Genomic DNA, 26,615 nt, shown 5'->3' with positions numbered 1-26,615 from the left:
CCGACGGCAGTTTGGACGCATCTGAAAATGGTTTGAAAAAACTACCCGACCGAACCGAGTGTCGCGCCGGCAAACTTGCCGCGAGATTCTTGGTTATTGTATCAATATACTTGAACACGCATGTTTTATATAAAGGTCTATGTGTAGATATATTTATTTCTTAGCATGGTTTTCGCTTAATCAATTGTCTTAGATTGGCTCACATTGACTTTATACAACAGGGCATATGGTGCACTGCCAGCTCTATTTATATCTATCCATGGGTTGGTGCAGGGCTTTGGATAGCCCCTAGCGAAGAAAAACACCACTGGGGTAACCACGACATCGTAAAGAGAATTTGCGCTTTGCCGAAGTGAGCATAAAGCTTGCGTGTACAGTAGGCGATACTACTCTGGATCAAGATGCTCGGCTCTAAATCTATCCAGGTGCTTTCTATTTCGATCCAGTCGCTCCTGTTAACATTTCCCTTGGAGAGCTACCCCTTATTAGTATCGAGCCGGACCCGTCCCCGGGCCCGAATCTCGACATCTGAGGAATGTTTTGCCGAAAAGCCTTGCTTCACGTAGAATGAGTACAATGTTGGTCAGCTATTAGATTAAAAGCCATATTTAGTGAACTTCTCTCGGCCTACATAAGCTTTAGCAACACTAGGCATTCACGTTACTACCTGAGCACCGGTCATGAATGGCTTTTATAGCACTACAAGTGATCAGCTAGGAAAAGAAAATAAGGGCACCAATCGGGCAGCAATACTCTATAGCCTTGTTCTTTACAACCACATGTATTGGCTCTCCGACAGCCCTTAGCATTTCCAATCAATAACTTAGCACATGTAGAGAAGCAGGCATAGTTGCCGGGTTGCCTCATTCAGCAACAAAATTCACGTCAGAGCCACGGCCACCAGAGACCCCCGCGCAGATTCCGACTGGCATAATTGTGCTCTTGCATGTAGTTGCTTAGATTCTGTGACATGTTTGATATCACGCTCACAGCGCAGCACCACAAGCTACTCAACCACGGGAAGACCAGCTTCAATGCTAACCCCCAAGTTCACCCTTTGATCTCATCCGTCACGCGTGGTGAGAGCATGGACGAGGTGAGCGACTGGCATTGTCCTGGCGGACGACCCTGAATCGCCCAGTGCTTTCGTCGGACGCCGTGGCCGGCCTACTAGATACGACGCAGGCCTCAATATTAGACCTAGTAGGATCAGGTCTGCACCTGCTGCTGAGGAGTAGAGCCCCTCGGAGTAGCCACGTATGCATTGGCGCTGAAGCGGCACAAGGGCGCGCGCGTTTCTATGCTGTGGCCAGCCGGGACCCTTTTCAGCCTGAACGCGACTATAGCCTAGCAGCTGTCCAGACGGCGGACGAAACCCAACAGAAGGGGGCCAGGAACAGGTTAACACCCGGCAACAACAGTATAATAAACCGCACCCGCTTGAGTTAGGGCTATCTGCTCGCATTGATGCGCATCTTCTCTGCGTGCCTACAAATTGTCCGCAGAGTAATGCCATCACTCAGCCAACTCGCTACTAAAACAATAACATACCAACTGATTTTCATTATCGAGATCTCACAATATGAATAATACTAATACTTTGTCAATAACGGTTCTTCCAATTCGTCTTAGGCTCAAGCTTGACGAAACCTTTCTGAGCAGTATATTGCTTTCTAGCGCTTGAATTTTCCGACTAAAGTAGTTGTCAAAGTGGCTACTAAGCTTTTCTTCTTGCGAAGAGGATATCGACGTTTGATTAAGTCGGCCATTTTGTCATCATTCTCCTGCCAAATCGATCAATGTCTGCCGTGGCTCATACCACGCTGTGGGGAGGTCTTTGCCTCTAGTGAAAAGAAGTTCCATAACATCATACCGCTTCCGTTGTATTGCAAAACGCATACAACATACAACGCCCCAGTGATAGCCCGCGTCGAAGAATTGCTCGAAGGTTGATAGTGGCAAGTTTCCAGTCACCGCGTAACTGATATCGGTACGGTATAGCGTGCTCTGGCGGCCGATTTGGGTCAGCACCGCACTGCAGCAGTATTCTGACGATGTCCGCATTTTTCTCCGAAAAGCAAGCTAGCGCAAGAACATTGCTGTGTCCTGATGGCTGATTAGGAGCGGTCGGATCGGGTATGCATACTGTTTTGACGAGTTCGCTATTCTTAGTACGAACAGCAGTTCCAATCGGCCCATTTGCAAGGCTGGTACCGGGAAATTTGGACCATAAGAAGTAAAGTGCATCGATTTGCCGCTACTAGACAGCATGCTCTATCATTTCAAGAACGGGTGGCGTATGCTCGTTTCCAGCAAGAGTTTTATCCAAATCCTAAAAATTCTTAGGCTGATTAGGGCCGATACCGAGCGTCTGAAACAATGTTTCCAGGGTATGCAAATCGCCACTTCTGCACGCAGCGAGGATCTTTTCGTTTGACTCCCGAAAATCTGGCATAATGTCGTTCCAATATTGCTGAAAAAAGGTCGAGATGATTTGCGAGCCTGGAAGCTCTCTACAGCGCTCAGATCAGGTGCGATAGATATAATTTAGAATAAACTTGTTTCCGACGATTGCTAAGTTATCAAGAGATTTACGTTGGTTGTTGAAGGATTACGATCGTTGTTGAAGGATTGCGTTGGTTGTTGAAGGAATACTCTAGCTATCAAGAAAAGGGGGAAAAGGGTCTAGGACTTCTGTGGCTGTGCTAGGACTCTAGTCATCGTTCCACATAAGCTGTTATTCTTCATAATATGCGCTGGCCCTAGCTATATCGACATGAATTCCTGGCCATTTTTGCATGTCTTAAACGCGGGTAAGTGCAGTTTTTACATCCTGAAAGTTCAGAGGCTGCTTATTAAAAAATGTAGTGTGATTCACTATGAAAAGCTTATAAATATCCCTTGTTTTTCCATGCTAAAACCACTACATGAATTGGAGATCTGCGCATTATATCAAGATTTGTAACATTATGAAGCGATACCGAGGAATTTCTGTGGCTAACATTATTAGAATAGAGTTTATGAACTCTATTGAACTTACTCATATGAACCTGAAGGGGCAGAACGAGCTTTGAGTCGATGATACCGCTGAATCCTGTAGTCGGACAAGATTTGGCAGCTCTAAGACCCCAGCCGGAGGCGGACAGTTTCTTGGGAATTTCTTCATCTGCTTTGAAAACACGGTGCTTACTGCTTACATCAAGGAACATTATCCCTGAGGAATAAATAATAGCGGTGAGTCAATGCACCCGACGTAATTCAATCAATCTCTCTCAACTGATGCGCATATTAATAGTTTATTCGTCTATTTGTCCAACGATTCGTGTGTTGCTGATGGCACATGGTACAACAACGTAGATTTGGTAACGCTAACTTGTCTTCTTTTTCGAGCATAGAGCCAAGCAACGAGCCACAACTCCGACGCTGGGCTTGTAAAGTAGTAAAATCCTGTTCCGCCTCTTAGCCATAGACACTTCGCTTGACCAAAACTGGAGGGACACCGAAGATAGGATTTGGCTCAAGCTTCCTGGACCCGCCTGAGTCTTGTTGCTCGATCGTCATTCGGGCTGCGAAATTTGAACCTTTGAGAGGTCTTTCCAGTATGAGGCCGCCGAATTTGATCTCTGTTGGGGGTGGTTGTGAGTGGCCGTTGCCCTCCAACGTGCTGCTTCTGTGCTATTTTCATATTTCATCGGCGGTTTCAGTGCCTCCTAACATGAGACAAAGCTCACAGGCTTCTTGTGGTTGTTGCTATCAACATCTTACCAACTCTGCCGGTTTCTTCCATGGCTGGGTCATTCCTGAGGCCGCTTGCGCTGATCATAAGACTGGTATGTTTCATGCGACCGCTTCGGAAGTACTTGATGTCAAGCCCAAGTGAATTCTCGTTCTCCAGGTTCGCCTTTCCTTCTCTAGTGTAAAAAGCCGCGTTTCTTCTGCATATTTTCTACAATTTCTTGTTATTCACTTTTTCCTGTTAGTACAGCCTTTTCTACTCCCTCCTGACGTCTGTCATTCCTCCTGCAATTCTGGACCGGGTTTCGCCTTCATTCGTTATTTGTTCCTACTTCATTAGTCTCTGCCGATTATCATGATGTCTCCTTCCAATCACGTCCAGAGCATATCCTGGCTTAGGAAAACCATGCAACTTCTTGTATACTGCCTTTTTGTTTTCCTTTCCGCTCCCGGAACACAAGCTGGTCCCGATTTTTGGAATATCTGTCAAAGTATGAGCTGCTTCAGTCCTTCTGATGATATCCCCCCAAGAGAAGTATTGGACGGTAGCTTCAGCTCAGGCAGGTCTTTTTCTCCGCGCCATTTTCGGTCGATGAACCGTGCTTGTCGATGTTGGAACTGCAGGCGACTATATCTGGAAAGTTTGCGGACTCCATCCCGAATAATCTGTGGGGGATCACATCGACATCATTCCTACCCTCTACAACTGGCGCCAGCATGATAGTGATACTGGCGAAGAAAAGAAAGGCCCAGATGAACAGAACGAACAGAACAATCACCCAGCTGGTGAAGAAGCTTTCGGAGAAGACTGTCGTATATCGTCAGCAACTAATAACCAGCTTCCAGGGGTTGGTTGAAAATAATACCAGAGGAAGTGCTTACCGTAGTCGGTCCCGTGCATGGGGATTGACCACAAACTGAGAAGTGTAAGATAGAGGACTGCCGCGTAGACGACCGCCTTGCCCCGGGCGCGCTTCAAATATTTCTCAGTGGATATGTGGGTCTCAATATTGACACTGAGATGCGTGCAAGAGCCTGAGACCGGCTCCTCCGTGGTAATGGTGCCTGTTACTATCGCGCCATCATCTGCAGTATAGTACTTAGTCTTGAGAATCTTCAACTTCCTAGTCGTAATTCTGAGGTTGGATTATGCTCAGAAGCGGGGTTAGGGCGATAGAACCGCACAACGACATCATGTTTCCCGCGACGAGTGGGTAGATCTGGCTGGTGCTGATGATGGTGGCTTCGCCGTACGGATCACCAGTCAGAGGTACAACCCCACCCGCATCGCCACACCGTCAGGCACAGTAGGCTTCGGCGGGGCCCTGTTCTGCATCTACCCGACAGAGCAGCCAGGCGGCTACATGATACTTTCCCGATCGATTCCAGTGTAGAAGACCTACGAACTCCAGTTCGGTCCATCATTGGCAGCTGGCGGCGACCCTTGGCGGCGAGCCATTCGACATCTACGAGTTCCATGAGGTCGAAATTGGCTAGTTCAAGGACGTAAAGGAGTGCTTCGAGGCGGGCACGTACGAATTCCAGATCGAGGGTAGCACCTTCGATGTCGTGGCGGAGCTCGCCTGGGAACGGGACCAGCAGAGCCTGCCCTACGTCCAGGGTCTCAAGCGCAGACAACAGGCTGCCTTGGAGCGTATTCGTGTCCCCAAAGAAGTCCTCCTCGTGGAATTGCCTCTCGAGCAGCAAGAGACCCAGGTCACTGTGGTGGAAGACGCTGGCGACGCGATGGGTATCAAAATCTGCTCACCACAGGTTCGAAATTTGTGAAATGTCGAGGTTGACGACCGGGTTGCGGTTGGGCAAGTACGCGCTGTGCTCGAGACGATGAAAATGGAGCTACCGGTGGTGGCACAGGCAAGCCACGAGGGTTTGACTATTGGGGATACTATATTGAAAGCAAGTGCACTGCTGTCCACGGGCAGTGTCATCATGATGTTAGAGTAGAGCATCTATGTTGGATGTATATTTGTCAAGAATTGTCCTCGTGACTACTTCAAGATCGAAACGTTATACGGTCGTCTGACAAAATGAATTCTGCGACCCTAGCAACAAGCAGGACAGATTTCGTACAAATGCCAGTGTTCATACTGACTATTATATATATACTCCGCTTAGGAAATGCTCTTGTGCTTTAGCGGGTAGTGATTAGTCTACCGAAACCATCTAGAACAAGAAAATTAGTACCTAGGAAGGAATCAACCAAAGTTATGCACTCCGCAGGAATCCATCCAGTTTTAGCTTGCCACGATCAGGCTTTGAGTCGTAATGAGCTGATACTATCACCCTATTCTCCCTACGAAGTCTACTGGCCAGGACTGCACAACATCCTCTCCTACAATCAGGTCTCGGTCTCCACGACTCTATTGCTAAACCCCTTAGCCGGACCTTGATCATCCACTAGACAGGATAATTCAAAGATTATTCACAGTGAATGTTTCTTTTCGATCCACCTTATATATGAATATATGCGCACATTGCTATCGCGACTGTTGTATTCATGCAATAGCGCCAGTAGAGCGAACAGTGTGGACCACAGTGACATAATGAGGTAGGGTGAGGAGCACTCTTCTGGGTGTCTTACATGAGGACTATTGCAGGTAATTCGTCACGAATGCGGACTCCATGCAACCTGTGCAGCCTTTGCAAAACGAGTGCCTGCCCTGGTTCGGAGCTAATAGTCTGCTCTTACTGCCTGTGAATACTATGAATGTGCATCGACCGTCTGCTGCATACTCTGGGTGGAAAAATTGTCTTATCTTGACAGTTGTCGTTGGTGAATCTGCATGCGTGCGGTGTAATATGTAAAACTGTATTTTTCATAACATAGCAAGCGGTTAACATGGTGCGTGGTAGCCGCTGACCGCCCTCCCTTCCAACCGCGTTGGTTTTGAGGAGAAACGGTGGGTGTTCCCCCGGACAAAATGTGCGCTCATTCCACGCTACGATCCAACTGGCCTCCTTTAATGATATCTGCTCGATAAAGTGTCAGTTGACGGGGCGGAAGCCAGTCACTCCAGTCTGGTCAACAGCATTGAACGGTACCTGGACCTCCGTACTGTCATGCTTCTCGAGTAGCCAGCGCCTCGTCATGTCAATTGTTGCGCAGTGCAAGAATCAGCTTCTGGACCAACAGACACTTAGCAGCCAATAATCAGACTTAGTCCTCATCTGTATCATTGTGCCTCTGCTTGGTCAATTTTCCGATATGTCGCATGCAAGTGTCCAGCCGGCATGATCCCCGGCCATGTCTTACCGGTCTCAGTGCTCAGAGACAATGTTTGAATACCATGTAGCCTCCGTAAGCAAGCTTACTCCGGTCGCAGGAGCCATTTGCTACTACCAGGGACTCTGAATAGCTATCTATTTTCATTCCCTCCTCTCTTTCCTCCTCTCTTCTCTGTTCTCTTCTTTTCTATTTTCTAAGCGGGGCCCCTGCTTCGCAGAGCCCCCCCTCCCTGCACCTATCTCGCTAAAAAAGATGCTTCATTTAGCCCTCTCCTCTACCTATCTTCTGGAAAAAATGTGCTCTTTCTATTGAAATATTTTAACTTGAAAACTATGTATTTAATAGATAAAAACCACCTTCCTAGCCTAGCGAAATCTGAACTAATTAGAGCTCCGCATCCTGATAAACGAGAGCCAATCACTTTCATGGGTCATTCCTTCGCTCATTTCCCCGCTGTTCCCTTAGTTATCAACCTTTTTCCCTGTGTAGCTACGTCTGATAAGAAATCATTTTAATAAATGGCACATCTAAAGGATATTGCGGCGCCTGTTTAGTTAGCTGTACAACTGTGACACGGCCGACACTTCTCCGAGGCTCCTAACACACGTATGTAAGAAGATCGGAACCCACCCCTTCCCAATAAGCATCACCGCTTCCTGCCCACTCAAAAACCACTGGTAGACACATGATGGCGCCTGATCCCATACCTCAGAACCAGTCCAGCATTCTTCACTTCTGGTACGAACAATACGTATCCAAACCCGCAGTAGTACGCGATGTCAGCCTACAAGGGCAGACGGCCATTATAACCGGTTCCAATACCGGAGTCGGGTACCAGACCGCCAAACAGCTCCTCGACTTAGGACTTAGCAAACTTATCCTCGCGGTCCGCGACGAGGAGAAGGGTAAGGCTGCTGCCGCTAATCTATCTTCAAGCCGGGATCTTGCTCCAAACGCTATCGAGGTCTGGCTGTTGGACCACTCGTCGTACGAATCGGTTGTTTCCTTCGCAGAACGTGCCAAAAGTCTTGACCGTTTGGATTTTGTGAATCTCAACGTTGGTATCATTCTGACAAAGCGCACCTTCAACAACAACACTGGTCATGATGAATGTATCCAGGTAAACTATCTATCGACTGCTTTACTGGCACTCCTCCTGCTTCCAGTTGTAAAGGAGAAGATGGCAAACCAAGCAAAACCGAGCGGCATTACCTTCACCTCTTCCGAAGTCTCAGCCTGGACCAAATTCACGGAAAGGACAGCAAAGGGGTCTTTACTTGCTGCACTGGATTGCAAGGATGGTAAGGTGGATATGTTGGACCGCATGTGGGTGTCAAAATTACTCGGCCAGTTCTTTCTCGCCAAGCTTGCGGCCGAGATTCCTCCATCCATTGCCTTGATCAATGGAGCTTCGCCAGGTGCTGTCCACGACTCCGAGTTCAATCGTGAGATTGAGAAGACATTCATGGGAAAGATTATCAAGTTGATCTTGAAATTTCTCGCCAACTCGTCATCTGTTGCTGCTCGTATGATGACGGATGCTATGGTCCATCATGGCGAGGAAACTCATGGGCATTTTCTATCATTTCAGAAAGTGGTGCCGTAAGCCTCTCATCACCTGTATTCCCCCAATATCAAGCCTTCTAGCTGATATAAAGCGATCCTACAGAATGAGTCCCATTCTCTATACAAACGAAGGGCGGGCTATTTCAGAACAGCTCTGGAAGGAGACATTGGCCGAGTTCTCATTTGCCAATGTTGATGATATTATGAGAACTATCAAAGATTGAGGACGGAGGAGACCCATTTACGTTTCTTCCAAGTTTTCCGCTGTTTGTACGCCCTTTCTTCGATCGATGTCAGGCATAGAAGAAGACAATATTTACAAAGATGCAGTATCGGCAAGCTGGTGAACGGGGCTTGGAGAAATCTCGTTGGCGTCGTATCAGGAGGCCAGCGATTCATGAAAAGATGTATCAAGCTTGTAACGCAAAATGAAGACTCCACAGCTTTCCTAGAGAGTCGTTTGCTCCCCACATATTTTGTGATTACGCTTCGAAGAACAGAGAGGTATTTCAAGAGCTAGAGGCATCCTGCTATCTGTGCACTAGGTGACCTAGTCTAGGTCCTCCTAAACTACAGACGCTCCCTTAAGCTCGGTTTCCCTGAAAACACGTTCCTCTTTTCTTCAACTACATCAACCTCTTGCTTCAAGTGACTACCAGTTTACACGATTTCCGTCTCATTACTGGGTACTAGAGCCTCTGTAATGGAGTCCAAGCACTTGCAAGCTGCCAAAACAAATTGTGGAGCATTCTGAAACGGCTTTGATGCGTTATTGCTCGTGACACGTCCCCATGTCAGTAAAATGTGCGAAATAATTCGTGACTGCAATAGTAACATTGAAGAATAGCCTGATGCAATATTATTTAAACTTGGAATATGACAATGTTGTCTACAAAGCCGAAAGTATAGTCCTCAAAATTGATATAAAACAATCCAGGGATCAGAAGTCTTATATAGCCCTGGAGATATCACTTATGGAGAATGGGATCCGTCTTGGGTGATCGATACGACTTCTCAAGCTAGCGATGAGGTTTCTTGAGCCTCTTAGTAATAATGCCCATACTGAGACAGTTTCTGGACTTTATAGATACTCTTGAGTAAGAGAACGTCCACAATGAGTGTTGGAGCAGACCGAAAGCTTAATTCCTAGCTACTCGCCTATTATTTAATGTGCAAACACAAAAATCATCTTGAATCAAAACAATACTGACACCTCTTGCCTGGCAACAATCCATTCACTTCTGTACTACTTCTGCATGCCTTTTACAGGCTTTTACAACATGTCTGGTTCCAAGAAGCTGGCGTAAGAGCGTAGTGTTCTTGATCGCACTTCGCATGTAGTTCGGTCAGCTTCAACTTGAGTTCCCGGATTTCAATCCGGCTCTCTTCCGAATGGCTGTGTGGTTTGGGGTGCAGCATATCCATCTCAATAAGGTTGAGAAAATCGTGCAAGTACTCGGTACATTTTGAATGGCCATGTAAACTTCTTATGAACTTTATTCGTAACGTTAGGCACCCAAAGTAGCTTCACAGAAACGTGTAGGAACGCTCTTACTCTTTTGACAGCTGGCTTGACGGCAGCTATTCTTTCATATCCTTTCCTCTTTATTTCGAAGTAGGTATCGGTAGGCAAGTCCTTCCAGTTTGGATCCACCGCCGACCGTTCGTGTGCAAAATTTGCTACCATGTCCCAGCCGCCTAGTAACCAGGTAACGAAGTCCAAATACACGCATCCCAGGGCCCATATGTCGTGGGAGCGGCCGTTCTGTCCCGTTAAGTCATATTCGGGTGGACGAAAACTCGGAGAAACTGGAGAGCGGCTTCCTGCTTTGTGGAACGTGGTATGGCTTGCTTTGAATTCACTCAGGCCGAAATCTGTAATCTTGAGTGTTCCTCGATCAGTCTTCTCTTCTGGGTTCTGGAACCATAAGACGTTTTGTGGCTTGATGTCGCCGTGGTGACCGATGAGATGGTTTTCTCCAGTGTCTAGTGTGGGAACGACAAGGTTCTGTTGTCGTCCTCGGGTCCCGTTAGTGTCTGGTGTCTTGGGAAACGAGTCCCAGCGGTGAATTCGGGCCAATCCATCCGCAAGGCCTCGACATTGTTTTGCTATCCAGAGAACAGTCTCGTGGTTCATCGTCGGATTAGGTTCTCGATTTTTCCAGTATTCTTCAAGATTGGCTTCTGCCCATGGGAAGATGAGATAAAATTTGCTGAATTGCTCATAGGTTGCCAGCAGTGATACCAGGTGGTCGTTCGTCTCGTCGTTGAATTTCAAGAGCACGTTTGCTTCTCGCTTGAACTCGTCTCTATTCCTGGACGTGAGGCACTTGACAGCGAAATGTTGACATGAGAACTGCCGGGCGTCAGATGTGTCTACACTCAAATTTCAGTCCATAGGATACCGGTACATACGCCGTACCCATGAAAGCCGTGCTGCTCAGGGTGCAATTCCACTTTGAAAACACAGCTGAAACCGCTTTCAACTTCAAGTTGACCCAAATCATCCCCGTCATATCGACTGTCTGATGTGAATGGGAGAGGGATCTGATCTTCGAATCGGAATTGAGCAACATTCTTGCGCTCTCCTTTATAGAAAAAGGGAGGTTGGGTGGTCCATTGCCATTCGTCAAAATTCAAGATAGCTCCTGAAGTCCAGTCCTTGAAGCACTGTAGGACTTGAGAATGTCCAGGAGTGTCGCCCCTGCGGATGAAATCGAAGAGGTTGGATTTTCCGTTGTGTCGAAAGACCTTTTGGAGAGGTAAGTCTCGGTCGGTGACTTCCTCATCGATGAATAGTCCTATAGAAGAGAGTTTCTCACTCAGGACCAAAACGGCGAAGATTTTCCTAAATGATGTAACTTCTCCGTGCTGATTAGTCCAGCTAAATATTGCGTCCGTATACCCGTTGATAACACCAGGGCCATGAACACCTTTGAAGCATATTTCTAACTCTCTCTTCACAGACTCCCTGGTGATTAGAACGTTGTTGAAAGTTTTCTCGGGAAAATAACCTTTCTTCTCAGTATGGCCCGGAATGCGCTGGCGAGCCTCCACTAGACGATCCTGCAAGGTCGTGGGTCCTTGTAGAGTCTCCAGTAGAATGGGTACAGGGGTGACAGATGCTGTATGTGCCTTGGCGATGATGCGACCTTGAGCACCCAAGTCCGTGATATAAGATTTTTCACTTGGTAATTGGGGGCCCTCAGACTCGTGTCGAATTGTTGGAACACCCTCCCCTCTAATGGCTGCTCTGTCGATGTTGAAGTCTCGCACGTCGATGGGGCCGTTATATGGCCAGGTCTTAGACGCTGAAGTTTTATTCTGCCGATAATGTTTAGAAATCAGCGGAAGTATGCCTCAACTTTTGGATAATATGTATGGATTTACTCACAATTAACAGGCCATCATCTTCCTCGACAGTCAATTTACGAGCCGGCAAGTCCACATCAGACGAGAATAAACTCGGCAATTCGAGGGTATTCAGGCCTCGCGACGGCGAGACCGAGTACTCGGGTGAGGATGTAATACTAGTCCGAGGTCGCAAACTTGATGTGTCCCTCCTGTTTTTGTCGCCGACAGTATAGATTGACTGTGGATCTTTCTGTTGTGGTATGACGGTTGGCATGTTGGCTGTTGGGTTTGCACTCGATTCTTGAGGTTCGCGGATGGTTCAGGTCTGGGGGAGCAGAAGTTTTGCGGCCAGCTCGAGGTGTTTTGGCCAAAAGTAAAAGAATGCTCTAGACATCAAGTACAAATCTGATGCGACATAGGATATATCATGAACCTCACTTGTTTGAAGGATTATTGTGTGTGCCAGGGTGTGTGTTGCTGCGTTGGGGAATCATGTGTTTGCAGCATTTGAGTAGAGTACCGAGCCGAGCGTGAAAGAAGAAAATGGAGCCCGAGAATATTGAAATATCTGCCAGCAATCACTTCGAGAGTTCTTCCACTTCATTTGGACAACTGTTACTAATTTAGTATCAGGTGGCCTTGTGTGTTTCCTTTCATGCTCCAGTTTTCCCATTCAACCTGAGATTCTCAATAATAGAAACATACAGCATGGGTACAGTAAGTAGACTTTCCAAAGAACGGAGCTGCTAGCTCCGATGCAATGTCTGGTCATCAGCCGCGACCGTCCTGGCGGGCAAAAGCTCGGTGCAAATCAGCCTCAGCTACTGGTATGTTGGTCATACGGGTACATGTCGTGTGGATGCAGCTGCCCATTTTAAGGGGCGGAGGGGGGGCGGTTTGACTTCTTCGAGACGTCGGTGAGGCTCCAGGAGGCATCCTGCCCTAGCAGTATGAAAGTGCAGAATTGCCCGAAGGCACTTGGACAGAGCTCGAGAATTCATGCGTCTTACTTAAGTGGTTAAAGGCCAGAGCACAATTCAGATTCATTGGAGAAGTGGGCAGCCCTTCCGGAATTAGTTTGCGACACGTGCCTCTCCAGTAGTTGCAAGAGGCTGATTATGTGTTTTTACACTTCAAGTGGTGCGCGATGGGGGCGACTATAAGAAGCATCTCAAAAGTTGTTCAAATCATGGCGGACTGTCAAGGAAGATCAACCTCGTCACGACCTTCATGCTTTACAACTTTCCCACTTTTCAAATTGCAATGGCAACCGAGGCTATAAGAATCACACAGTTTAGGACTCCAACTTCGGTTGAAAACAACATCTCTTCGACTGAGAAACCTCAAGCATATGTCCATCAGGACATTCCAGACAGGCGGATCAATGCAGAGAAATTAACAGCTTTGCTAAGCTCGAAGTTTCCGGTGAACTCGTATGAAATACGTGTATGTTAAGTGAATGTATCCAAAACTTGACTGCATTGCAGGAATATTCTGACATAGACCAGGTGATCCGCAATGTCTACAGCATTACTGCTCCAGCGAATCTGTCCTTGAATGACATCGCTTCATGCAGGTTTTGACACGAGAGGATCAATGGCCAGACACAGGAAATCCCAATAATATAGACTTGCTGTAGCAAGATCTGGACCGGGAAAGACAAGCAAAGAGAGGAGGTGGCACGCAGTCAGGCTGGCTGTCTGTTGACCGAGTTGGATAAGGTTAAGAGGGTTGTGGGGAGCCTAAGTAACGCGAGGGTGGTCAGACGGACAAGGATATGGAAGGTCAGCCAGGTTCAGCTCAGCCTAATATTTCATTTTCCATAGGCCACACATTTCCATTCTGTGCTGAGGATGGTGATCCTTGAAGTTAGATCGGACGAGGGATACCCACATGCTATTTCTGTGTGAGGGCAAAAAGATTGCATTGCTGAGCGCTGAAGAAGAAAGAGAAAAGAAGAGAAACGCCACGAGGCCAGCTATCTGAGGCTATCAACATGTCTGGCTGTTGGCTGGCTGGAGGGGCCGTGCACGGCCCTCGCACAATTTCTCCATAGACGCTGCGGTACTTTTATAAACTTTGCCTACCTCGGTAACATCCTCGACCGTGAGTGTGGCTGGCGGCGTCATAGTGCAAGCACAAAGGACGCCTAAAGCTGCATCCTGGTGTATAAAACACATAATAACAATAAGGCAACTTGATGCGTATCGACTATTGGAGTCATGCAGGAGGTGGCCACTTTTTGTTATGGGCGCAATTCGTCTCATCTGTGTGAGGCTCTGCGGAAGAGCCTCATTCATCCCAACAGGCACATCGCTGATTTAATAAGGCTTGCCCCAGTTCATCATCTTGTGCAACAAAGTTACCGGCTTGTGAAGCTGATTCGAATATTCTCCCACAGAAAGTAATCACAATGTCGTTCGAATCATTAGATTCTGCACCGCCTAACCTAGAAGACCAGCTCGCAGAGTGCCGGGTCAAATCTGTCTTTCCGGAGGGCAGTTGGTTTTTCCCTGACGGGTCTGTTGAAGATTTGATCAATAGAAATTCCATTATCCATGAGTTCTATCCAAGCGGCAATGAATGCCCCGAAGGCAGTGGTGACGACGAAGTCATTGACTTCATTCTCGAATCGGCGAAGAAGCTTTTCGCAATCTGCGTCTACAGCCGCTTCAAATCGAAAGACTTGAAAACGGTAATGGCCAATTTCAAACAACACCATGTCAGCGACTATTCATTGCCATTCGACAATAGCATCGATAAGTATCCTTGGTTTTCTACAAAGTTGTGGCGCCCGGCTCGGATTGCGGACGTTGAACAGAGACAGTGGATGTTTTTGGCACCGGTATTTCCGAGTTCCTACGTACGCCTTGTGCTAAAGGAGGGACATATCCTCCCGTTCACCTTTATGGATTCGGAAAAGAAAGAGGGTACGTTCGGTGACGTCTCTCAGGTTACTATCCATGAGTCACACCAGGAGAAGATCATGAGAAAGGTCAGACATTACTGCTTTTCCAAAATTACCATGCCTAGTACAGTCTTCCAACACTTTGCTGACTACATGTAGGTGGATGGCTCACCTGCAAATGCCGCTCTCAAAGAGCTCAAGGCATCTGCGAGCGTGAAGAAGCAGTCCGGAAATCAGCGGTCACAGCAAATTTTGGCCAAGTGGGAGGCCGAGGCCAAAGCGTTGGAGGAAACCAGCGGTCTTGGACACCCGCATATCGTCTCAGTTAAGGCTATCATAACAAAAGGAACAAGGCGGTACTTCTTGTTTCAATGGGCTGATGGAGGGAGCCTTCGAGATCTGTACCAGGATGAAGAGCGACCTTCACTATCGTCCAACCTCATCAAAGAGGTAGTGCATCAGCTGAGTGGCCTAGCAGACGCTCTGCACAAACTCCACAACTATCAGAAGACAGAATCCTATCGACACGGCGACTTGAAACCGGAGAACATTCTCATGTTCAAGGACAACACCCATGTGGGCGTCTGGAAGATCGCTGACATGGGGCTGGCAAAACGCCATATTTCTGCAACAGCACAGCGAGGACCGACAAGCACACGAGACGCGACACCATCATATGAGCCTCCTGAGGTCAAGACCAGGCCAAACGCCGCCTGGTCTCGGCTTTATGACATATGGTCTATGGGATGCGTTACTCTGGAGATAATCGTTTGGTTACTCTACGGACACGGCAAACTTGAAGAGTTGAACAAGGGTATCGTTAGCTCTGACGGCCATCCAGGACCGTATTGGTTGTATGATCAGCCGACCAAGACAGCCAGAGTTCACCCAACAGTCATTGCATACATGGAACACATCAAAACAGACCCGGAAGGACGAGCCTCAACAGCCATTAGAGACCTGCTTCGTATCGTAGAAGACAAGCTCCTCGTTGTGCCGCTTTCACCGCGCAGCGAAACATTTCGGTTGGCCCCTGAATCTACAACGGACATCGATGACCCCCAATACACAGGCGCGCAACACCCTCATATTGTCGTGACTGATGACTCGCAATCTCGGAACCCAGTACAGCCTCCACCACCTGAACCGATTTTCGGACCATCAAAGTTCCGGGCCACAGCTGAGGATTTTTGCAACGCGCTCCGAGCAATTGAGGAAGAGGGTGAGAAAGATGACGCTTACTGGTTCACAGGCACGAAGAGAGATGGGCTCTCCAGCCCTTCATTGACACAACACGGGCCGCAACAATTATTATCGGCTCCCGCAATAGAGCAGAAAGTAAGTGGCTCTGATCGTCACCGACGTAAACTTCATGAAGAAACTAACACGCTGTTAGAAAATGGTGCGTGTCTAATCAAATTAGGCCAGCTGCCTGCTTGGGGTTAAAGACTTGCTAATTCAGCGGCCTTTTTCGCGCCCATAGACCGTAAGTACCAGCTGGACAAGGTAAATTATGTATATACTGACACTATTGCAGTACGTAAGTGCCCGATGAATCCACCTTCAGCCTCAGGGACAGGTATATTTGCGCAAGCTGTCTAATTCTTGATTACAGAGTGTAAGTTCTCTGTGAAACCTGCGACACTGCGGTCAAGGTTACCGATCCCCGCGCAATCACTGTGTCGAGAGCTGACTGAATATTACCAGCATGTGAGTGATATATACTGGTTAAGATCTCGAAATACCTCTTACTTCGCCAGCGATAAATACTTACATAGCTTACAGGAAGTAAGTCATGACATCAATATCTCGACCCTGGACATCACTGACGTACATCAACTTTAAAGCCGGTAGGTGGGTGTCGTCCACTATGCGAGTTGCTATGCTTGACTAATCTTCAAGCAGCTTGATAGTGTATGGAATTTCCCCATAGACAATGCGTTTGCCCAAAGTGTCCTCAAAAACCGTGTTTGGTATGATACTGTGCCACGACACGGGGAAGTCGCAAAGCTTTGTAGCAAATGCCGGACGTTGGACCTTTGGGCTGGTACCCTGGGTTTCCAAGACAATTTAGAAGAGCTTGAACGTCGATCCATGACCTGTGATTTTTGCAGGATGAGATGGGAAGTCTGCAAGAATATTGATCGCAGCTATGGATCAACGGTGTATTTCGACAAAGACCAGTCTAATTTGAGGCTAAATGAGGGCCATCCCCCGGTCTTGACTGTGCACATAAGTCCAGGTACGTATCCATCAGATGGATTAGTCGAGCGGTTAATTGAGATCTTACTGATGGTAAACGATCTTCAAGAACACGATGAAATGTCTCAGTCCAAAACTTGGTGGCAAATAGGTCTTCCACAATTGCCTCAAGTCGCTAGCAGCTCATATTTCGAGATCATGAGGCAGTGGCTGATTGACTGCGATCATAATCACCCAAAATGCAGGCGCTCGAGTGCAAGGGACCTTCCTACAAGGTTGATATATGTGGGGACACTCGTTAATCCATCTCTCAGCCTGTATGAAACGCAGCCTAGAGACAACATGAGATATTCTGCTCTGTCTCACCCGTGGGGCAAACCTCCTCACTTTTGCACATTCCCGTCCACGATTGACAACCACAAAAAAGGCATTGACTTCTACGATCTACCGCTCACATTCAGAAACGCAATCACTGTCACTAGGGAATTGAACTTGCAGTATCTGTGGATCGATTCGATTTGTATCATTCAAGGCCCTGATGGGGATTTTGAGAATGAAGCTACGCGCATGGAAGCTGTGTTTAGCAACGCTTACTGTGTTCTCGCCGCATGCTCAGTTTTGGGACAAGGGGATTCCTTTCTCAACGAGCGTAAGAAGAGAAAGAATATATCCCTGAAATACGAAGGGAAGCCCGCTATATTTGTGTGCGAATTTATGGATAACTTCAACCAGGATGTGCTGGAGAGTAATCTCAGTCAGCGTGGGTGGGTGCTTCAAGAGAGAGCATTGGCTCGAAGAACGATATATTTCACGGACAAACAAACATATTGGGAGTGCGGTGGAGGTGTTCGATGTGAGACAATGGCACGGATGGACAAGTAAGTGTTTCTGTCACCTTCCTTCGCCAGTATTTGCAAAATATCTAATTTATCCTGTTTTTAAGTACGCTTGCATCTTTTCTCGGAGACCCGAACTTCCCCAAAGTTGCCATCGAGTCCTCTCGAGGGGGAAAAATTCTATTTCACCAGAGCCTATGCAAGCAATACTCTCGCCTCGCTTTCACTCGACAAACCGACCGTCCTGTTGCGATATCAGGACTCGAAAAACGGCTCGTCCAAAGCTTCGGTGTCTCCGGCGGCTATGGGGTTTTGAATGATACGAAAAATCCCGGCATGCTTCGACGCAGCATGCTTTGGCACAGAGCTTCCGACTGTACTACTCTAAGAAGGATCAGCTTCGCCCGTTCAGCACCACCAACATGGTCTTGCATGTCGTACGAAGGACCTATTGATTACCCAGATCTGCCCTTTGCACAAGTGGAATGGGAACAATGTGACATCCAGTCACAATTCTTAGAGAGTGGGACGGAATACTGGTATAGCAGTGACAATAAGTCAAGCTCAATGGGAATGGCTGTGGTGGTACGGAATGTGGATGTCACAGCTGCAGCGACAGGGAAGACCGGTAAAGTCATCTTGGATGTCACGGAGGGAGCGGAAACAGAGATCCCGTCAAAATGTGTAGTGCTCGGAAAGCTCAAGTCTTCTATACTGCAGGGAGAACATGGGAGAACCTACGCAGTTCTGCTGGTAAAGGCAGGCGCATTAAGGCCAGCATCCGCAAAGTCAGTTTACGTTCGGATTGGGATTGCGTTTGTCTCAAGTACTTGGATTCCCGCTCGGGACAAGGGAGTCAAAGGGATGCTTGTTTAACTTATGGATATGTAATTCAATTGTTAGCAGATGCGTTGTGGGGGGGGGGGGTTTCTTTTTTCCTTTCTGATCTCTTTTTCCTTCCTTTTTTTTTTTTTCTCTTTCTTCCTTTTCCTTTTGTACTCAAAGTAGCAATGAGATGTAACAGGCTTTGGAACAGTTTGCAGCCACGTCGTAACACTGATGATCAGATATATAGACCTGAAATACCCCCTGCAAATATTTTGGGCAACGTTGTAGCACTAATGATTAGGGGCATAAAGCTGAATCCTGTCAGCAAGACCAGCTGTGCCAGCTTCTGTAATGCGTGCGATGCTATCCAGAGTGATGTCTCCTAGTTAGCCCGGCACGCCACGTCGCTGGTGGTATTGTCCAAGCTCGCATGGACCTCGACATGGGCTTTCGATCTTGATTATTTAATCTCTGAAAATTATCATGGCTGAATTTAAATGATGATATGCGCAGTTGTAACTCTTCATTTAGTCAAAGTGCAATAGTCTGCGGCGATGATGACGTAGCAAAAAGCAATACCGCGACCAATATACATCAAGCTATTACCAGACACATGGAATTGACGCCATGCTGATTCTCCAGAATATGCAATACTTAATGCAGTTTGCAGCAAGCTGGAGAGGGGGCAAAGGCGAAAGCGAAGGCTAGGATCCTTTACAAATGATGAGTGGAGATACCTATATGAGAGCAGAAGCACTTGTTGCTTCTCAGGTACTAAATGGCTTTTCTAAACGAAGTGGGCTTGCCCATCTAGGCTCTACGCATCAGCCTTGATCTTCACGATATTCTGCAGTAGAAACTCGAACCTCATTAGGATTGCCTAAAGAACCGCAAGTGAAAGCTGGATGGCGAGGCAAGCAAATTGAATGATACTATGTAAAATGTTTTCAGACTAATTGACAGAAAGGGAAACCAGGAATGGCAAGGAGCGTATACAAAAGTGGAAATACGGTTGACATTAGACACCCTCCGAAAATGCCTTGCCACCTGCGCCATTGTCGACCTCCATCGCGTCTTGCAATCCGCAGACCTCGAACAGACGAACAGGAGTGATTCCATCAGGCGTGCCTACAACACCATGGTCCCTAAGCCTGACCAGCGTCTCACGGATGGCTGCATAAGCAGGGGCCAAGGTGGCGAAGGAGAAGATCATGATGCGGAACCCCATCGCCTTGGCTTCCTCAACAGTGATCAGGGGACTGTGGCCGTTCTCCACAGAATTCAACAGCAGCGGCCACGGAGCCAGTGCAGCGACCGCAGCAGCCGCCTGCTCCTTGCTCCGGAATCCCTCAAGGAGACCGACATCGGCACCCTCGTCACGCGCGGCTCGCAGCCGCTCGATGCATTCCTCGTAACCCAAAGACTGCAGTGCGTCCGTGCGTGCGATCAGCACAAAGTCGGAACGCAGCCGACGTTTAGTGGCGACAGCCGCGCGGATCCGGACGAGGTACTCATCGCGAGACACAACTTTCTTGCCAGAGAGATGTCCGCAGCGCTTGGTCAGAATTTGATCTTCGAGATGTGCTCCGGCAACACCAGAGCGAATGTAGTGCTCGACAGTGCGGGCAACCATGATAGGTCCTATGATTGGAAGATTTGGTTTAGTATCTTGCGTCCAGGCTATGACATGGGCTGGGAAGGAAGCAAATGTGACTTACCACCATAGCCCGTGTCCATGTCAGCAATAAGAGGAGGGCCAAAGGGGTCGAGGTTGGCGATCATATCGGCGTTATCTCTCATGTCATGAAGTTGCGCAATGGCAAGATCAGGCTGGCCAAGACGAGACGCAGTTGTTCCGGCTCCGGTCTGAGGTGAATATCTCGAGGTTAGTAAAAACTTTTGTAACAATCAAGCTGCTCAATCTTGAAGTCTCATAGGCTTCGCGAAGAAGGGATTACACAGCGACTAACCATGTAAAGGGACTTGAAGCCGAGCTCCATGGCCGTGCGCGCAGAAAGACCGTCGTAGACACCCGGGCAGACAATGAGCTCATCTGTGTTCTCGAGAAGGTGTCGAAGCTTCTTAGCTCCTGAGAAGGGCTCATCTTCCGCAGCTGTGGAACCATTCTGGACCTTTACGTAGATGGGCGCAGCACTGTTGAGCTGCAGCCATGTGGTGGAAGCCTTCAAGGGCGACGAGGATCCGGTTGCATAGAGTGGTCCAATGGGGCTTGGAGTCTCAGACCTGTCCAACGAGTGAGACGTCGTGTCAAGTCTGATCTCTTGAACAGCAATGGTGGACGCCATGATCAAGTGCTACCGGTGTCGGATTTAGCTTGCGAGAGAAGTAGTACACAATATGTCAAAGAAGAGTTTCCTGAGGTTGACTTATCGTTCAAAAACAAACCAAATCACAGCCTTTGAAGTGAAGGCATCCGTGATACTTATAGTTGCCTGTCTTCTCTGTCTCATCCTGCGACTTGCCAAAACATTATTAATACAATACCTGCATTCTCGTAACCTCGTATCTGGGTCCGCGGAGTGCTTTTCCTTGTGTAATCTGCCAAGAAAGCCCCCTCAAATCACTTCCATCCTCGCCACGGACGAAGCCCGAAATGGTGTCAATGACTCTCTTCCGTTTTGGTTACTTTGCAGAAACACCAAGATATGAGGCGATACCAGAATGAAACCCGAGGTCAGCAGTCAGCGAATGGGCCAGGGTTCAAAACGATGGACTCACTGATAACACGAATAAGAGCAGGTCGTTGTGTTGAATCGCTGGTCCTGCAAGGAGACAGCCAAGACTCTACGACCTGGGCAGCAGACCTTATCACGTACGGGGCCGCGCGCCCTTGGCATCACCTGCATGGTCGGATCAAATTGATAATCACGTCCAAATAGGAACTTGCATCGCGGACTGTGGGCCATGTTCCTGGCCTTCCATCATGCACCTCCAGCTCTGTACGTCCCTACCTGCGTGTTCAGTCAGCGCCTGATCGTTCGGCCAGCAGGAACATTTAACTTTCACCGCTTATTCAGCCTCGCGAGCTATACATACCGGTTCATTTCACACCAGATCCAGCTGCGAGAGCCACAATCAAAAGGTCGTCATATATATTATACCATGTCTTAAGAGAGCAAAGAGAGCAGGAATCGACAGTGGCTTTTGGACGACGCCGTCGTAGCCCTGTTTCGACGTTTCTCGCTCAGATTCACAGACGCGGCTACTTCAGCCATTCTGGTCTTTTGAGAAGTGATCTGCACATGTAAGCTGATTAGATGGGTGTGTCACTGCATGAAATTGAAGGACCGAGATAAAATGGATCACTTCCCTGGTCGTTGATGGGGTTCGATTCCTGGGGGAGATCCTCTGGTGGCGAGGGTGATGCTCATCGGCCGAGAACTTTAATTGTTACCACTCATCATGGAACCTTCCGAGTGATCATCTGGCAACTCGGCCGACTCATGCCCTGCTCTATAATCCCTGAGATGAGTAGAGGACACACAATAGCCCGACCTTGCAAGATGCTGACTCGAACAATATGCCGAAAACAAGGATCACGATATTCAGCCGTGTACCTCAAGCCCTCCTTGGCCATAACGTGGGATTTCGGGAACGTCCGCCGGATTGTCAGTCTAGACTGTGCTCGAGAGAAAGATGAGGAAGGCATCGTCGGTACAACTTTCGCAACTGTTCTGATAGGCTGGACGATTGGCTCCCTCCCCCCCACCCGGGCAGGTCAGCACCCTGAGGGGGGGGGGGGGGGCAGGAGATGCGGAGGCAAAGTTTGGAGCTTTTGTCATGGCCCTGCTGCAAGGCATCTCACGGGAGGGCCGCAAGGCTAGCTGCATTGCAACATCGGGGAGGCAGAAGATAGAGCCAAGGGAGATTCTTGCCGCTTTCGGACCTCACGTCGCATCGCGCATCAAGAAGCCTTCGTGTCCATTTTTTTATTTTTTTTTATTTTGGGATGGCGTATGGCTGTTGCTTGTACTGTGGGCGTAATGGTTTATCGTGCCAAGGCCTGGCCAAGCCTGAACTCGGTAGATAATGGCGCCTACAAGGCCACGGGTTTGGGCCGCGGGACCCTCTCTGATGCTACGCCGCTACGGGAGTGCCCGCGCTTTTAAATTCGAACACCCACGACCCGAGATAACCGTGCTTGGCTGTAGCTTTAAATATGGGTCGTTCGGACAGCAAAGTCCCGGATGCGAGAGCCAATGGAATTTGGCGGGAGGCCATTCGGAAACAAGACGACATTCGTTGGGCTTTCGGCAGGCAGCGTTGCCTGGTCCCGCAGGGCCTGGTCTTTGCTTGAAAAAAAGGGGGGGTTAGTTGAAGAGAAATACATTGATCTTGTTATAGCTGTTATAGATTCCCCTTCCTCGCCATGCATTATTTACAAACATGTTTCTTTTCGAGCAAGACCACTTCCAGACATTTGATTTGACTACAACAGAGATTATGTATGTATTCCAAAGAGCCGTACTTAGTTCGATCTTTGAAGAGATCGGATGAACGTTGCCCACTCTTCCCTCATTCGGGTCTTTGGTTTACAGCGGGGCAGGGGATCCATCGTGGCAGGAGGGGTCTCGCTGGCTATGGATGTCGTGACAGTAAGCGAGTGGCTTCCGTTCCACCGGAGGGTAAGGATTCCGGTCCCTCTCGGCAGCTCTATCTCGACTTCATGGTTGCGTCTCGCAAATCCTTACCTGGTTTCTGTGCTGTGGATTCGCCGGCTTACCTTTCTTGTCATCTTTCGCCTCTCAGCTGCTCGGGCACAGCTTCCTCTTTCTGAACTTGTTGACACGCGCGACGCGTGGTCAAGAAGGGGCCAAGACAATAGATAGTGCACCTTGGACAAGCGACCCCATTTGCGAGGTAGCCACATCTTGAGGAAGGGCCGATATCGAAATTTTGGAAGAATCTCGCAACTTCGATGGCATCGAAACTAGTTTGAGCTCTCAACTGCCTCTTGTCTCCTTTCCTATCCTCGACGCACGTCGCTGATTGATCCTGAACTTTGTGATCCACGGAAGATGTCTAGCTTCCTCCGTACTTGCATCGCCAAGAGCCCAGGTTCCGGTTTTGATAGCAGACGTTACATGTTGTTGGAGTCAAATTCCTCTCACCGGTCAATAGGAGAGGTTCTTCCTTGGCGCCGAGCCAATACGCCCATTGCCAGTATGTCTCTCGTAATGGAGATTCATGCATAATGTTAACAAAAAGCTCAACAGCTTTGCACTTCCCTCCTCGTTCTCTTCGTCGTTGACACACACCTCTATCGAAATCCACGTTCATGTGATCCGGCCCATCATCTCTTGGTCTGTACCAGCCGAAATCATTCACAAGCTACACAATGCAGACGCAGTCGCAGGCTGAGGCTGGCAATGCTTCCTCTGACTCCCAGTCGGATCGGAGCTTTGTAAAGCGCTCTTTGCAACAATTGCGGTTGCCCGTCGATGGGAACCTCGCCAATCTCCCTTTGTTGGCTTGTTGTTTTATCACAGGTCTTCTGGATACAACTATGTTCGAAGGTAAGCACGCATACAGAACGAATATGAATTATCGCAACCTGCTGGTCGGCACATGCTTCGACCGTGAGACTCATCTGGCTAGAGAGTTCCAAAGTCAACTCTCAAGACCAGATAAGAGTCACTGATATGGGATCCGTCAGCTAACCCTTAGTCCAGCGTATGGCACGTTTGTCTCCATGCAGACGGGCAACACCATTTTTCTGGCCCTAGGGGGGTCCAATCAGAACAACAAGCCATACGACTGGGCACGCTCGCTGTGTTCAATTGGTTGCTTCGCGATTGGTGCTCTCTTCTTCAGCCGGTTTTACCGACGCCTTAGCCCCGGGCAAGCTCAGCGTGGGTCTCTTTCCCTCGGCTTCCTGATTCAGGCCGTGTGCGTGTGCCTGGCTGCCGCATTGATCCAGGCCGGCACTATCAATGAACGCCAGAGCAGCACCGGCGCCACGGATTGGCGAGAGATAGCACCCATCGCACTTTTGAGTTTTCAGGCTGCGGGCCAGATTGTGGCGTCTCGCGTGCTGGCCGTCAATGAGCTTCCGACGGTTGTCATCACAAGCTTACTGTGCGACCTCATGTCGGACCCCAAGTTGGTGACAATGCCTATATTTCATGGCAATCGCAAGAGAAACAACCGGATTGCGGGCTTTGTGTTGACTCTTGTTGGTAGTATTCTGGGAGGGTGGATGCTGAAAGGAACTGGAGAGGTCCAGCCCGTGCTGTGGCTCGTCTGTGGAATCAAGTTTACCATCAGCTTCGCATGGCTAATCTGGAAGGTTGATCAGGTCGAAGAGGATTCCAATTAAATTCATATACCAAGTCAATTTCTTCCAGAACAACTCAAACAGATTGCAGATGAATAATCTATCTTCGCATTCAATTAGCATTGCTAATAGTCGTGAAGAACGGAAGAGTCAAATGGCGGAGACAGGACACAAAATACAAATCTTTCAAGACCAACCCTCAGCTCTTGATCGCCCTCAAGGGTTTCACTGGCACAGTTTCAACGTTGCCGGGAGGCCAAGTACAGTCTAATCCAACTCTAGCCGCTACGAATTTCTCGTTTGGTCTAATTGTCAAATTCTGTAATTTACAAATTCAGTAATTTACAAATTCATCTCTAATCATTCGTCCTTACAGCGCGATACAAGCACTATGTACTGCGGGTCTACGTAGCACGAGCGTAGACGGAAGATATTTCGACCCCAGCAGATGTCACCGTGACACAGTTCATAGATTCAAGAAAGGGAAAATGGAAGGCAAAATCATAGGACGATGTTACAGGCTCGAGTCCACAGTCAACCTGCAGCACCCCCGTGGAGTAAGCTACCCACCCACTGATACCACCTTCTGTTTAACATCTTTGGCGTAAGCATTGCGAGGCGCTTATTAAAGCGCTATAGTTATGCTTATATCAGCAATTCAGCTTGCTTCTAGGAAGCTGACACTAGATTGAGGATCCGCTCAGATGATGCACGAGCTTGAGCGAGGGCACCAAGATTCCGAAAAAGTCCTTTGTCTTTGATAACTCTTATCGGCATCAGTTTCGAGAGCATATAGCCTGAGAAAACTGTGCGAGTATGACATTCCTTGCCACCCGCAATATGAAAAAAAATGGCTTTCACGCTCTTAGGTAGAAAAAATTCATGGGTGGTGAATAAGATGTCCGAGACAGCTGCAAGGTAAGTCTAACCCAACCTTAGGTCACTAAAACCCGAACCGCAGTGAAGTTCAACTTGCGCTTCAAAACCGCTGTGAGCCACGAATTGACATAAACTGTCAATGAAATGATTCACGTCCAGATGCAGAACAGACTCTATTTTGTTGCTTATTACCTCTTTCGTAAGCTACATGCCAATTAATCTATGACAAATGAGCTAACGAATATTGCATCCCATCGCCAAGTGGAAAAGCTGTTTTTTCAAACCAACACGAAAGAAGTCGATAAGATATTCCCCGAAGATACAGCCGAAGGATACAACAGCACCAGCCCGATGCGTTTGTACTCTTCCCCGCCACCAATGTCCGTCTCCAGTACTATTGCCCAAAGAATATGTCTCGAACGTCCAATCTGTCGAAAATCGACGGAGTTAGGCTGTTGAAGTGAGACTGTACTCCGACCATGTGCTATGGGATCCCAATGTAGGCTGTAGACTTACATCGTCGTGGGGTAAGTCGTCAAACTCCAATCTGCGAGTGTCTTCAGGGGTATCAGAGCCAGTAGAACCAGCAGACCGAGCAGAGTCATCAGAGTCATCAGGAGCATGAGAGCCAGCGGTGCTGCTCGAGACCCTATCTAGGTACGGCCAAAATTGACTTTGCTAGAGTGTGTGTGAGTCCGACCGTCTACGCAGCTATATAGGCCACAGCCGTTTCTAGTCAGTTGGGAGTGGTCACTTCTTTTA

At 48.3% G+C, this 26,615-nt stretch overlaps 9 protein-coding genes across 9 annotated transcripts; 5 read left to right on the top strand and 4 right to left on the bottom strand.

The window, feature by feature from the left end:
• Positions 1 to 4,286: 4,286 nt before the first annotated feature.
• Positions 4,287 to 5,687, bottom strand: M406DRAFT_68918 (uncharacterized protein; the record flags this gene model as incomplete). Its single annotated transcript, XM_040925211.1, has 4 exons — positions 4,287 to 4,543; positions 4,618 to 4,821; positions 5,139 to 5,495; positions 5,564 to 5,687. 4 exons carry the CDS (start codon positions 5,685 to 5,687, stop codon positions 4,287 to 4,289), a joined length of 942 nt encoding a protein of 313 aa, XP_040777564.1.
• Positions 5,688 to 7,667: 1,980 nt separating this feature from the next.
• Positions 7,668 to 8,772, top strand: M406DRAFT_38676 (uncharacterized protein; the record flags this gene model as incomplete). The annotated part of the gene is made up of 2 exons (XM_040924067.1): positions 7,668 to 8,584; positions 8,652 to 8,772. 2 exons carry the CDS (start codon positions 7,668 to 7,670, stop codon positions 8,770 to 8,772), a joined length of 1,038 nt encoding a protein of 345 aa, XP_040777563.1.
• Positions 8,773 to 9,811: 1,039 nt separating this feature from the next.
• M406DRAFT_37031 (uncharacterized protein) lies at positions 9,812 to 10,799 on the bottom strand (the record flags this gene model as incomplete). The annotated part of the gene is made up of 2 exons (XM_040924015.1): positions 9,812 to 10,042; positions 10,104 to 10,799. Coding segments are annotated over 2 exons (927 nt in total), but the record flags the coding sequence as incomplete, so codon positions are not given.
• A 2,305-nt stretch (positions 10,800 to 13,104) lies between these two features.
• On the top strand, positions 13,105 to 14,074 carry M406DRAFT_101770 (uncharacterized protein). The gene is made up of 2 exons (XM_040914971.1): positions 13,105 to 13,348; positions 13,411 to 14,074. Exons 1-2 carry the CDS (start codon positions 13,133 to 13,135, stop codon positions 13,483 to 13,485), a joined length of 291 nt encoding a protein of 96 aa, XP_040777561.1. The 5' UTR covers positions 13,105 to 13,132; the 3' UTR covers positions 13,486 to 14,074.
• A 1,036-nt stretch (positions 14,075 to 15,110) lies between these two features.
• Positions 15,111 to 16,256, top strand: M406DRAFT_257015 (kinase-like protein; the record flags this gene model as incomplete). Its single annotated transcript, XM_040917145.1, has 1 exon — positions 15,111 to 16,256. A coding segment is annotated over one exon (1,146 nt), but the record flags the coding sequence as incomplete, so codon positions are not given.
• Positions 16,257 to 17,156: 900 nt separating this feature from the next.
• Positions 17,157 to 18,379, top strand: M406DRAFT_238641 (HET-domain-containing protein; the record flags this gene model as incomplete). The annotated part of the gene is made up of 2 exons (XM_040916077.1): positions 17,157 to 17,890; positions 17,956 to 18,379. Coding segments are annotated over 2 exons (1,158 nt in total), but the record flags the coding sequence as incomplete, so codon positions are not given.
• Positions 18,380 to 19,572: 1,193 nt separating this feature from the next.
• M406DRAFT_356406 (putative carboxyphosphonoenolpyruvate phosphonomutase) lies at positions 19,573 to 21,067 on the bottom strand. Its single transcript, XM_040923439.1, has 3 exons — positions 20,647 to 21,067; positions 20,395 to 20,542; positions 19,573 to 20,317 (listed from the first exon to the last, which is right to left on the bottom strand). The coding sequence occupies exons 1-3, from the start codon at positions 20,980 to 20,982 to the stop codon at positions 19,695 to 19,697; spliced, it is 1,107 nt and encodes a 368-aa protein (XP_040777558.1). The 5' UTR covers positions 20,983 to 21,067; the 3' UTR covers positions 19,573 to 19,694.
• An 802-nt stretch (positions 21,068 to 21,869) lies between these two features.
• Positions 21,870 to 22,663, bottom strand: M406DRAFT_356405 (uncharacterized protein). Its single transcript, XM_040923438.1, has 2 exons — positions 22,008 to 22,663; positions 21,870 to 21,933 (listed from the first exon to the last, which is right to left on the bottom strand). Exon 1 carries the CDS (start codon positions 22,344 to 22,346, stop codon positions 22,098 to 22,100), a length of 249 nt encoding a protein of 82 aa, XP_040777557.1. The 5' UTR covers positions 22,347 to 22,663; the 3' UTR covers positions 21,870 to 21,933; positions 22,008 to 22,097.
• A 1,372-nt stretch (positions 22,664 to 24,035) lies between these two features.
• On the top strand, positions 24,036 to 25,332 carry M406DRAFT_291085 (uncharacterized protein; the record flags this gene model as incomplete). The annotated part of the gene is made up of 2 exons (XM_040918940.1): positions 24,036 to 24,213; positions 24,370 to 25,332. 2 exons carry the CDS (start codon positions 24,036 to 24,038, stop codon positions 25,014 to 25,016), a joined length of 825 nt encoding a protein of 274 aa, XP_040777556.1. The 3' UTR covers positions 25,017 to 25,332.
• Between the last annotated feature and the right edge of the window lie 1,283 nt (positions 25,333 to 26,615).

Source organism: Cryphonectria parasitica (genome assembly GCF_011745365.1).
Source record: "Cryphonectria parasitica EP155 unplaced genomic scaffold M406scaffold_4, whole genome shotgun sequence".
NCBI classification, from domain to species: Eukaryota; Fungi; Ascomycota; class Sordariomycetes; order Diaporthales; family Cryphonectriaceae; genus Cryphonectria; species Cryphonectria parasitica.
The sequence above is the reverse complement of the archived record's forward strand: the minus strand, read 5'-3'. Positions and strand labels throughout refer to the sequence as shown.

What these genes read in the sequence shown, in the direction of transcription:
- M406DRAFT_101770 (XM_040914971.1), top strand. Translation starts at nt 13,133, where the DNA reads ATGCTTTACAACTTTCCCACTTTTCAAATTGCAATGGCAACCGAGGCT. An exon ending in TGAACTCGTATGAAATACGT is followed by an intron (nt 13,349 to 13,410) that starts GTATGTTAAGTG and finishes GACATAGACCAG; the next exon opens with GTGATCCGCAATGTCTACAG.
- M406DRAFT_356406 (XM_040923439.1), bottom strand. Translation starts at nt 20,982, where the DNA reads ATGGCGTCCACCATTGCTGTTCAAGAGATCAGACTTGACACGACGTCT. An exon ending in GCTTCAAGTCCCTTTACATG is followed by an intron (nt 20,543 to 20,646) that starts GTTAGTCGCTGT and finishes TATTCACCTCAG; the next exon opens with ACCGGAGCCGGAACAACTGC. An exon ending in CATGGACACGGGCTATGGTG is followed by an intron (nt 20,318 to 20,394) that starts GTAAGTCACATT and finishes TTCCAATCATAG; the next exon opens with GACCTATCATGGTTGCCCGC.
- M406DRAFT_356405 (XM_040923438.1), bottom strand. Translation starts at nt 22,346, where the DNA reads ATGCCTTCCTCATCTTTCTCTCGAGCACAGTCTAGACTGACAATCCGG.